Source organism: Zea mays, chromosome 2, assembly GCF_902167145.1.
Source record: "Zea mays cultivar B73 chromosome 2, Zm-B73-REFERENCE-NAM-5.0, whole genome shotgun sequence".
Lineage (NCBI taxonomy): Eukaryota > Viridiplantae > Streptophyta > Magnoliopsida > Poales > Poaceae > Zea > Zea mays.
In genome coordinates this window covers 25391271-25404316 of record NC_050097.1, presented here as the reverse complement: position 1 = coordinate 25404316, position 13046 = coordinate 25391271, and the positions used below count along the sequence as shown (strand labels likewise).

Here is a 13046-nt window from a genome sequence, read left to right as displayed (position 1 = left end):
AGTGCACCACAAGGTGCACCATAATATCAAAGAACGATGGAGGGAAACACATCTCAAACTGTGATATTGTCTCCACTGCGAATTCCTGAAGAGATGCCAACTCATCACGGCCAATTACCTTTTGTGAAATCCTGTTGAAAAAGTAGCACAACCGTGTGATTGCCATCTTTAAAAACAAAGGATTTATAGCCCTGATGGCAATAGGTAGGAATGTAGTCAGCATGACATGGCAATCATGTGAGTTGTAGTTGGTGATTGTCAGGTCTTTCATTGACACAATACTCCGTATGCTAGAGCAGAATCCGGATGGGACTTTCAAATTCTTGAGCCAAACACACATCGCATGTTTCTCATCTACATTGAGATTGTAGCTTGCTGCTGGGAGATGGTACTTCCCATTTTCTTGAAGAACGGGATGTAGTTCCTTTTTTATGCCTAAATCTACCAAGTCCATGCGTGAATTGAGCCCTTCTTTTGTTTTGCCCTTTATGTCTAGCAAGGTGCCCATTATGCTTTCAAACACGTTCTTCTGAACGTGCATACCATCGATCGCATGCCGCACATCTAACTCTTTCCAGTAAGGCAAGTACTCGAAGAAAATAGACTTCTTCTTGAATATAGCCCCCGAAGCTGGTTTGACATCCTTCCTTGTTTTTCCGTCTTTTGTCTTCTTCCCAAAAACAAACTTGATATTCCTGACTATTTCAAAACTCTATGACCTCTATTGTTACCCGATGGAGCAGTAGAATGTAGTTCACCATTATTGTCGAAGTACTTATCCATCTTTCGCATGCGGTACCTGTGTCCTTCCAATAAAAAGCGTCTGTGCCTCATGTAAACTATCTTCCTAGATGCAGCAAGGGATACGTAAGCAGTTCCATCAATGCATACTGTGCAACCAACCTTTCCCTTAAACTGGCCTGATAATGTGAAGAGAGCAGGGTAATCGTTGATCGTAACAAAAAGAATTGCTCTCAGCGTGAATGAACCTTTACGATACTCATCCAACATTTGAACACCCGTTTCCCACAATATTTTCATATCCTCCATTAAGGGCTCCAAAAATACATCCATGTCAACTCCAGGTTGTGTAGGTCCAGAAATAAGGATGGTTAGCAAAATGTACTTCCGTTTCTGCATCAACCATGGAGGAAGGTTGTATATGGTGAGGATCACCGGCCATGTGCTATGCTTGCTGCTCCTCTCAGCAAATGGGTTCATTCCATCAGTACTCAGTGCGAACCTAACATTTCTCGGTTCATCGGCAAAGTCTCGGTGGTTGTCATTGAAATCTTGCCACTGCTTCCCATCGGCTGGATGTCGAAGCTTCCCATCGTTTTTGTGCTCATCAGAAGCATGCCAGCTCATAAGTCTGGCATCCTCAGGATTAGCGAACAAACACCTCAATCGATCGACGACGGGGAGGTACCACATCACCAAAGCAGGAATCTTTTTGAGCGCATAATAGTCTACTTCTTCTTTTTCTTTGCTCGTGGATTTTGAAGTCTTTTTTTGGGCTTTCTTTCGCTTCTTCCCTTTAGACACGGATGCAACACACTCTTCGTCCTCTCGATAGTCTTTATTCGTCTTGTACCTACTTGCACCGCACTTTGGGCAGCTCTCCAAGTCTTTATAATCATCACCTCGATAAAGGATACAGTGATTTCTACACGCGTGGATCTTCTCCACACCCATAGTGAGCGGACTGATTAGTTTCTTTGCATAGTACGTGTTAGCAGGCACATTGTTCTCCTTTGGAAGCATGTCTGCGATAATACTCAAGAACGCATCGAAGCCAGCATCAGACACACCATATTTAGCTTTTAACATCAACAGCTTTAGCACAGACCGGAGCGTCGTGAACTCTTTGGTACAACCCTTAGACTCGTCGTACAAAGGCTCTTCTGCTGCCTTCTTTAGGGACTCCATACCTTTCATTAAGAACATCGATTGATCTGTATGACGACGCAACATTGCCTCTAGCAACTCTGCATCTTCCTCATCCATAACACTTGGCAGAACATGAGGTCTATCATGTTCATTTCCTCCAGCGTAACCATGATCAGTAACATTTTGCACTACATGTTCGCTCTGTGGAAGAGGTTGGTGTGTCTCGTGAACGAACTGAAATCTGTCGTCGATGTTCTCAGGGTTTCCAGTCGTATAAGGCGAAGAGCTACCCTCTCCATGCTTTGTCCAAATTGTGTAATCCTTCATAAATCCTCGGCATACCAGATGAGATATGATTTGTTCTGTGTCATTAAATACAGCAGCATTTTTGCAGTCCATGCATGGACAATATATGTGTTTTGTCTTTATTCTCCAAGCATGGTTCGTAGCGACATCAATAAACCTATGGACCTCGGATATGTATGATGGATCTAGCCTTGATAAGTTATACATCCAGGATGTCCTCTCCATCACCACCTGTAAAAAAGTAACATAAAACACATGGTGAAACCCTATATCCAAAAATGTGGCTAAAATGGAGGAAAAATAAACAAAATTTGGCAAAAGAAACATAAGCCAAACTTTCCTAGCAACTAATAAACAAAAAAAAATTAATACCCAAACCTATCTTTAACATATGGTGAAAGCCTAGTTTCAAAATGTAGTTAAAATTGAGCAAAAAATAAACAATAACTAACAATTGAAACATAATTAAACTAATCTTCCATACAACACATTCACCATTCATTAAGCAACTAAACATGAAAAAGAGAGGGAATAGACAAAAACTAACCATCTTATGCAACCTCATTTGAGAAAATAGAGAAAATTACCAATCTATACTCTTCTCTCTCACATGTGAAACCCTAGATCCAAAATGTGGCTAAAATTGAGCAAGAATGAACAAAAATTGACAAAGAAACATAAACCAACCTTTCTTATCCACCTTCTTCCAAGAAATGAAGACCAAAACCTCCCCCCTTATATTTTTGTGAAATCTGGACCTCCAAAATCGCCTCCAATGGAAGCTGGCTGCGAGCATACAGTTCACTGTCGCGGGGAAGATGGGTATTTATAACAGACAGTTCACTGGCGGTTGGTTTGAAAAACCGCCAGTGGAAACCTATTTCCACTGGCGGTTATCTTAACACAACCGCCAGTGTAAATAGGGTCTTTACACTGGCGGTTCTGTTACACCAACCGCCAGTGGAAATAGGTTTCCACTGGCGGTTGGTGTAACAGAACCGCCAGTGGAAATACCCTATTTCCACTGGCGGTTGTGTTAAGATAACCGCCAGTGGAAATAGGTTTCCACTGGCGGTTCCTAAGTCGGGTCCACCTTGTTTTTTTACTGGCGCGTGATAACTGAAACCGCCAGTGATAATTTATGGGTGCCGCAGGCTTTGAGCTCTTTTCTACTAGTGAAGGACGGGAGTGGGGACTTTAGGACGGTGAGCGACGCGGTGGCAGTGGAACCCAACAACAACCAGGCGCGGTGGGTAATCTACATAAAGGCAGGGGGTTAGTTCGACAACGTGGAGGTGGGGAGCGACAAGACCAACATCATGTTCGTCGGCGACGGCATGTGGAAGACGGTCATCAAGGCCAGCTGCAATGTCGTCGACAACTCCACCACCTTTCGCACTGCTACTGCTAGTAGTACAGTATGTCTTGCAACATATATAGATTGCAGCTATAGCAGTCCTAACATATAGATTGCAGCTGCATCTGCTCCGCTTGCTTTTGTTTTTTACTTTACAAGTTCTTACAACTGATCATACACATGGATTGGATCTTGTTGGCGCTGATCTGAGGGTCAAACACCGGAGATGAACCGTCTCGCGGTGCTCTCTACGTAGGTGCGGACGGCTCGCGACCCTAAGCTAGACGGGGCCCTAAGCCGGACAGTCCACGCCTAGGAGTCACATGGTCTTCTTCACAGCAAACCTAGATCTCGCCTCCCGAGAAGGACCCCATCGGAGAGGAGAGATCCTAGGGTGTGTCTTGTCATCAGCAGGCCAACCAAGACGCCTCTAGTCGACGTAGAGCCGAAGAGAGGTGAAGATTCAAGGTAGAGGAAGGCTAAACTAGGGCTACTCCTAATGCATAAGGTAAAAATGATAAGTAGATTTGATTGAATCGATTGTGTGTTGTTTAATCGGTCGTACCCCTTCATCTATATAAAGGGTGGAGGTCTAGACCCGTTACAAGTCGGTTATCGAGTTAATCTTGCAGGTTTTATTAACGACTCCATCTAGAAACGCGAAACCCTAACTGATTTTTCGCGCACACGGACTGTCAGCGTCGCCACCACGGACAGTCCAGGCCATGGACCATCCGGCCCTAGAGGCAGACCATCCGCAATGCAATTTTGGTGTCCAACATGTGCCCCTGCCTTTTGGTGAAGGTTGACGACGGACCAAAAGCATATGCACTAAGCCTGATGCAAGTTACCAGCTTTTCAATCCAATATGATGATCATGCAATAGAGCTCTAATGCATAAATTTCGTTTCAGATTGCATATTTCTCGGCCATGACCATCTGATCAAGGATCAAAAGGTATAGAATGGAGGTGCCCCCAGCCTGAATAGGCAAAGTGACGGTGTATGTACCACGAGTTCATCGTTGTACCATTCCACATTTGAATAGGACAGTATATTGACGATGTGTAGGCGGGTGTAAAGTATCCTGGTATCACTGGATGAATAGGAAATGCTTGTTGTGTTGCCATTTGGGTCGTTTTGTTTTAGCGGATGAACGAGGTTTCTTTGTTGGTTGATCGCGTAGAACGGCCTTCTTGCTAGTGTATTTGGAGAGCAATTGGTCAAAAGTAAGTCCGATTTTGACTAGCCAACCATATGTGTTATATGTGTTTTGCCCCTGTGTCTCCTTTTTCGCTTTGTGTGGAGGCCGACGCTTCTAACCATGGGCGGACTGTCTGGCTGAGTCACCCGGACCGTCTGCGCGCAGGTGCCGGACTGTCCATGATGCTCGATTTAGAGAGCTTTGCTCGGCTGCTCGATTGAGTCAACCCTCCTTGTGATATATTTGACGTGCGATGATCACCAAAGACGATGTTTTTGTCTTTGCCTTTATTGGCCACTTTCGCCTGAAGCAAAACTTTTTGCTTGCTAGTTCTACTATATTAATAGGAAATGGTTGTGTGTCCACTTGTATCTCCTGAAAACTCAACCGGCCCTTATTTATGGCCGATTGTATCTGTCGACGAAAAAATTACAATCATTGGTGACATGGGAAAAATAATTATGACACTTGTAGTAAGCACATCTCTTTAATTCATCTAGAGGAGGAAGAGTATGAGTTACTTTAATGTTTTCATTTTTCACTAGTTCGTCAAATATTTTATCACACTTAGCAACATTGAAAGTAAATCTAACTTCTTTTTGCCAATTCTTTTGAACTGGCTGTAAAGAAGAACAAGGTGAAGGTTTGGCCTTTGTTGTCCAAACAAGTTTAGCGGTACATATTGAAAGGGAAATGTGCCATTGGGATATTTCTAGTTGTTTTAGTGATTAAATGCTCAGCACACCACTTTGAACTAACTTAATCAAATATAAGAACATATATGAATTATTTAGTGATGGGTTATGGTGTAAAAAATTTAAGTATGAACTAATGTTCTATGATGTAATATGGTGAACTTGGATGTATTTGTTTCTAAATGAGGATTTGGTACTTTATCCATCAAGCCTACAACACTTCACACAAAAATATACTAGGGATCCAAGTGTTGTTTAGATCATAAAGAGTCGTTTCTCTCTCATAAATGGTGGTTTTCATTTCAATCCATATGTGTCTTTATGTACTTCAATTAGATCATGTCCAAATAAAATAAAATAATTAGAAGAATATTATTAATATCTTTTTCTACAACATCACCAAATTTTGTGTTGGATAAAAACTAAAATATGAAGATGATTTATAATTTGAAGGCTACGTTTATATTTTTAATCTAAAAGAATGCAACATCACAAATATTATCACTTATTTTAAATATACACTAACTTGGTGTGGCTGCTAATATAGTAAGGACCTATTTTGTACCTTTTTATTGGTATGCATTTAAAACTTTACTCCATATTATTGTTGGCCATATATTTGAGAGGTTTTTATTATTGTTGTTAAGACTTCAATAGAAATAAGAACTCACATTAGTCAAAAGATCAGTTTCACATGATTTATAGGCATTATGCATTCTAAATTTATTATTGCACTAGTCCAAAAGATAATTTCACATGACTTTTAGACAAATTATTTTGGTGTTAATTTTTTATGACTATATAATTAGGATAATGTTACCGACCGCATCATAAATAAAAGTAATACAAACATTGCAACTTGAACTAATTGATTCTTGATCGTATTTTGAGGAGTTTTCCATTAATTGGTTCATAATAAATAGTATGAAGTTGTGCCAAGTTTGTGTTGGTTACAGTTATGTAGTTAAATATAATTATATATCTAGTTTATAAATAATTATGCCATCATATAAATAGAAGTGCGTTGAACTATGCTCTATGCATGCAAATAGGTATTGCGAAGATGTAGTGAAAAAATGTGAGAAATCTCACAACTTGATGAAGGTCTAGACTATTAGAAATGAACATTACTAATATAGTGAATAGAATTTTTTTGTATGTAATGTTCTTTAGATTCATAGTTCAATTGATTGTTGCACATACATTTGGGGGTCCATATTATTGTACCAGAGAGAAAAAGGATGATAGCTTACCTTAGGAAAGAGGGTAGTTTCACATGAAATAAATATTTTTTATAAATTCATTTAGATGTATTTTATGTATAGTTGTCAATATTAGGATGCTATTGATAAAATCAATTAGAGCTCATCCTAAATTTGAATCTAATTATAACTAAGCCCAAATAGTGGTCATATCTTTTATAGGCAAATATATTAGATATTTTTAGTTGATTGTAGGCCCTATATTTAGGTGGTTTGTATTAATAGAATTATTTCCAATTATCTAGAATTATAAACGTATCATCAACTATACATACAATATTTTATGAATATATTAGTAGCAATACCATAATGTGAAGATGTAGAAGTAATAACACAACATCAATAATGGATATGTGAATATGAACATTGTTTAGATACAGGTGTGTAGAGATCCAATTTTTCTCAAGTTGTGTGTGTATTTTGGTTTCTACTAGCATATAGCATGTGCTAGCATCACGATCTAGGGGAAGGGTCGACGACGACACATGTGAGGGGAGGGGCGGCAGGTTCGCAGGGGTGGGGGAGGATAGGGGCGATGGGGTCCTAAGGGAGGGGTAGGGGAGGATGAGGGATGACCAAAATAATATTGTCCATTGGATTTGAGTGAGTAAACAGAGGGAATTATCCAGCAATCTGAACTGTAGGTTTCGATCGTGTGTTAAGTCTGGGTGCAATTTGTTTGATGGACTTAGTGGAGATTATGAGTGTAGGGTGATTTGGTTGGATGGGTTTTGTAAAATTTAAACCGGTGGATTATATAGTGCTATAGATGAGCATTTTTATGCCTGAAGATGTGTGGTTTGACAAGTATTTTAAGTTATTGCTCAATCTAAACTAAATTGACATAATATTTTAATGCAAATTATATAGAGGAAAAATAGGACATTATGTGCATAGCGCTTAGATGTATAAGCACTATACAACAGTAAAATCATCTAGAATTTCGAAGAGTTACATAATGTATCAAGTATGATATCGCAATGATTACGCTCCAAGGGTTCACATAATACAACCATAGAAAGTAAGCATTAATAAAAAGACAATGGAAAAACTACTACAACCCTTCACGACATGCAGAGATGTGTTAAAAACAACACACAACACACTTGAGTCCCCAAAGACTATGAACTTGTTGATCGGTCATGTTCATGTTATTCATTTGGAGGAGCATCTATGGGCAAAGTAGTTGAAGTCGTAGTGGTGGATGTTATGCTCCTTTAGCCATGATTGTGATGCATCGAAGAGAGAGGAAATATGCTCTTGGTCACCGGAGTTTGGACTTGCCCACACTTTGGCATCTAACTTGTATGTTGCAAGGCCGAACGGCGCAAGTGACATATGATTGAAGGCTTGCATGCTATCTAAAGCAACAATATCTACAAGAATGTGTGACAATGTCATGCTTTGTGCAAAAAATGTTTACTAAAACCAAAATTTTATATACTTCATCTTCCCTATAATATTTTGAAATAAGTTTTTACTGCAATATGAGGTATTACTACTGAAATGGAAATGTATAGATAATGGATATGTTGCTTTAGGAAAAAAGGCAATGGAAACAACACACATATTGGAGGAACATAGGTCTTCATAGATTGGAAATAAAGAAGGAAAATACTTGTGATTGAGTTATAAACATAAAAACACGATATCAACCATTGATTTTAAAAACTCCATAGAAAGAAAGGAAACAAATATTTCTTATTACTACCTTTTATCATTGGTGCGTACCTTTGCATGTTGAAAGGCTATGGTAGGTCAAAAAGCAAGTATTCAGATCTTTTCTATTCTTCATAGGGACATGACTTGTTGGATACCTAGATGACAATAGAAGTAAGTGAAATCATTGTCATTTTTACTTTAAGTGGATTCCATATATGTATACATAATTCTAATTTAAGATAAAAAAGTATCTGGTTATGAAAAGTTACCAAAAAACGGACATCCAACTTGATGGTGAGAGCTCTGCACTGCTTAAAGATGATAGGGAAGGACAACTATAGCAAAGCTCATATACCTGAATACAAGAGAATGAAATGCATTCAAGAAGATCACAAAAATAAGGAATTTCAATGGACCCCTAGAAAAAATTTATATTTAAGTCTACTTCCACCTGATACTTTAAAGTAATGTCTATGACTTACATAAAGAGACAACAAGCATGATCTCTTGTGATTACTGTAGTAGTCTCTATAGCTACAACAATAATTGTTGCCTCACTCTTTACAACTCAAGCAATTGCGGTTATCGTGGTTGTGCAGCCATCTATACAAAATAGCCCTAGAAACCTTGTGACTTTCCTCTTAAAAAGGTGTATCTAGTGAGCGTAGGATCAAGATTAAATGGGTTCACCCTTGCGTCATTCTCTATATATACGACCATCTTCTTCTATCATATCTACCCTAACCCTACCCACTCTTCCTCCACCTCCACCCAACCCACATGTTGTGTACCCAAATTCCCCCCAATACAAGAAATATCAATCAACTAACCATCGCCCTCTGCAACTATGGACATCCAAGAGATAGATAATGATGTCACTCATCTTTGTTTCCCATGCTGACTGTCATTTTCTTCACTTGCTACGGTGAGCCTTCCTCGTCTAAAATCAACAACCTTGGTCACTTAAAATAATCACAAAAGACTTCTAGATCCAATCTTTTGATTTCGCACAATCCTTTAGTTTCTATATGCTCCACCAGATCAAAACTAGAAACACCATGACCCTTTTATTTGTTTCCATATTGACCCAAATTCTTTGTTATGCAATTCCTTTGCTTTCTATGTCGTCCTTTGGACCCAAGATGACTATATTTTTATCGTTGGTGTTGAATATTTGTCTGAATTTTAGTACCCTCTAGCCTCAATTGTTTGTGTACTTACATCGATCCGCTAGAAACATCATTTCCATTGATGCACACTTTGATCTAGAATTTCATTTTTTTTCTAATCACCCTTTGTTTTCTTTACACCACAGATCCAAGTTATCAACATCGCTGCTAGAGATATGTAGATTCATTCTTCTTCATTTGGGAGGGGCAAGTATTGCGTTAGATAAATAGAAACATATTGATTTAGTAAATTATGTATGATAATAAATTTATATTTCCATATGATATATGCAAGGGGAATTGTGCATGTAGAAAAGTTTTAACCATGCGAATGACATAGAAGTCACTAGAGATATTAAAGTTATTTGAGCTACATACACTGCAAGAGGGTACATTCAAGTATCTAGACCTTGACTCAACTTATGAGTGGACACCAAACAATGTATCTTAGGTGGGGTGTATAACATAAATTGTGTAGATTTTGGAAAAAACGCTAGAAGTTATATTTGAAGGTAATAATGGGATTGCATACCTTGTCTGCGAAAGGTATCCTCTCGTAAGGGGAGTCAGGCTCAAAATACTTGAAGAACAACTCCCCCTTCCCTTCAACTCCAATAGTGGGCATGCGTAATGGTGCTTGATATCCATGAGTGTACATCCCGACACTATAATGGTTATTCCGATCGAATCTTCCATCATAAATCATGCTACAATCATTATGTCATAAATGATCATGTAAGCAACACTGATACCAGATTATTTCCTTTTTATTTATCTAAATTATGTCCAAAAGTTTTTTGTAGATACTAGTACATGTGTACCTTTGTGAAACAGGAGCATTTCTCGTGTTGGTGTACAACTGAATTGCTGAAAGATATGGCACGAAGTATTGAACCACTGTCTCACCCGGAGCGATGCACACTGAAGTACCAACGCCACAGGCGCTCCACTCATAGAATGAATTCCAAAGATCTCCAAGGTAGAAACATCTAACCCCATCTGCAATCTTTTCATAATATCCGTTTGACTGCAATTACAAATAAGTGTCAGATCTATTTAGCTATGATGTTTTTAGATTACAAAAGATGTATCATACATTAATGTGTTGTGTCCCCTATAAAAATAAAATTATTGGATTTTGTCGCTCTAGTGAATCAGTGCACATGAGACTATATGAACACAAATGTAAGTGCTAATGGAGTGTTTTATTTTGTTTTGTTTTTTGTATTTTGTTGTTCGAGAATTTGTGTTGAGGGGTGGGGTGAGGGTGAATCAATGCAAGCCAATCTCTATTTTGGAAGGTTTCTATTAATTATGTAAGCAAGAAACATGTTTTTTGTTTATTTGTTGGGCTGGTGGTTCTTTTGGGGTGGGTTAATAGGTGAGAAGTGGTAGTTTGGAACATTGAACCGGAATATATATAGTCAATCTAGAAGAGAGTCTGATTAATGCTTATTGTCACTTGAGTTCTCTTATTGAACAAATACATGCCAACTACATATGTCGTGGTTCCTTATATCTATGGATGCCTTGTAATATGGAAGTGTAAAAGTAAAAACAAAATAGATCGTGATGCCGTTTGTGTTGGGATCTGCCTATAGTATGGTCTAACTAAGTGTTAGTTTTGGTATGCGGATTTGTTTTAGTGGGGGATATATTTTAGCTAAAAATAGAAAACAAAGCATTAAATTCGAAAGAATATTTTTTTGGCATTTACACAAACTAGGGATCTAACCATAACCGTAAATTTAAATCATCGCACAACTAACGGTTTCAAACGGTCCAAACATGATACCCTTGTAGCGACATAACGGAATAGTAACCGCCGCGCAAATATACTTCGCGCCTATACCCTTGTAGCGACATAACGGAATAGTAACCGCCGCGCAAATATACTTCGCGCCTAAAACATTTTAAACCTAAACTTTAGATACAAATCATAGACGACGCTAGCAAGCCCTCAAGGTGCACATAAACAAAAACCAACATATAGCATGCATAAACAAGTGTGCATAGTCTTGCCTTGGAAAATAGTTTTTGCGTCCATAGACACAAATGTCTAACTTTATCCACATAGTCCTAGACGCAAGATCCAACAAAGGAGACAATATATCCGGACCAAATCAAATAAAAAAAGAACAGAGAAGAAGGGAATCCGAAATCCAGCAAAACCGTGATCTCACAAGATGTGAAGATGGTAGATTTGCATTTGCTAAAGCAAAATTTTAGAATCTAGTTCAAAGATATGCTTACCAATGGAAGGTAGGATGCCATAGGGACCGTGTGCGCCTTTACAACCGGCGTAACACTGTCAAGAAAACTCCTCAGATTGGAGTGGGTCCCTGCCGCGCCATAAACAGCAGCATCATGGGCGCGCGCAGTCGCAATCGCAGTGGAGCTTGCCATCTCTCTATTCGTGCCCAAAATCGCCCTCTAGTCTTGCCTTCGCGTATGGCTTCAGTTCAGAGAAGGAGCAGAACTAGACTGATGTGGGCTCAGCTTTTTTCAGGGGCGAAGGAGCATTTTTGCAAGTGTCATCAATGATTTCTAAGCTAATTGTGCTATATCTCCCCCACTGCGCGCAAGGATATGCTAGCTCTTAATTACCTGCCAACTTTATGCTCTTCACCCACTGGTTTTTTTTGGCTTTGGCCATAGCAGTTGGGGTCTTAGAGATATTGTTTCCAAATTTAGTTTTTGCATTTTATCATATTTTTTTTTTCAGCGAGAAGGCGTGACCATTGTCTTTGTTAACATATACGTGCCCGAAAGGAACGAGCGGTATAGCTCCAAACGCTCCACTGGAGCCAAGGGCTTAAGGCTACAAGCCATGATTTTGTCTCTCTCTATTTTTTTTTACAAAAAAAACATGCGACATGGCTAAGGACTATGACTATGACACTCGAATCCGCTGTGTTCGTGTGACTTGCGTGTCTTGTGCTCGTGATACGCGAAATAGAACCGAAAGTAAAATAGAATTGCTTTTTCTTTTGTTTCCTTTCCTCTTTTTCCTTTTTTTTGATTTGGGAGCCGTGGTTTGATTTTCTCTGGTGTTTTCACGAACTGTTTGAGCGCATACAATAGCTTTAATTTCTGACGTATCTACATGATACATCCCTCACTAAGGGGGTGTTTGGGAACAAAGTTTTTCTGCAGTTTTGGAAGAATACTGCAGTATTCTCAAATACTGCAGTATTATATACATAATGGTGTTTGGCAAGCTGGGTAAAATCTCTGTTTTCAAAACTGAAGTATTGCAAATATTATAGTTGTTTTAAGGCATTCTAAACTTAGCTCTGGACCTCAGTTTTCAAAACTGCGGTATTATAAACTACGGTATTGTCATAACTAAAGTATAGTATAGTATTTCAAAAACTGTAGTTTTCAAAAACTTTGTTCCCAAACAGGACCTAAGTATACAGAGTCATTATTTATTACTACTAGTAGTAGTAGTAAGTCCCTCAGTCCTATTTAATAATATATCTAGAGATTTTAGAACATA

General features: G+C 38.8%; 1 protein-coding gene across 1 annotated transcript; it reads right to left on the bottom strand.

Moving 5' to 3' along the window:
• Positions 1-7633: 7633 nt before the first annotated feature.
• On the bottom strand, positions 7634-12270 carry LOC103646163 (OSJNBa0038O10.24-like protein). Its single transcript, XM_008670884.4, has 6 exons — positions 11798-12270; positions 10366-10571; positions 10077-10251; positions 8645-8730; positions 8445-8530; positions 7634-8089 (listed from the first exon to the last, which is right to left on the bottom strand). Exons 1-6 carry the CDS (start codon positions 11948-11950, stop codon positions 7869-7871), a joined length of 927 nt encoding a protein of 308 aa, XP_008669106.1. The 5' UTR covers positions 11951-12270; the 3' UTR covers positions 7634-7868.
• Positions 12271-13046: the final 776 nt, after the last annotated feature.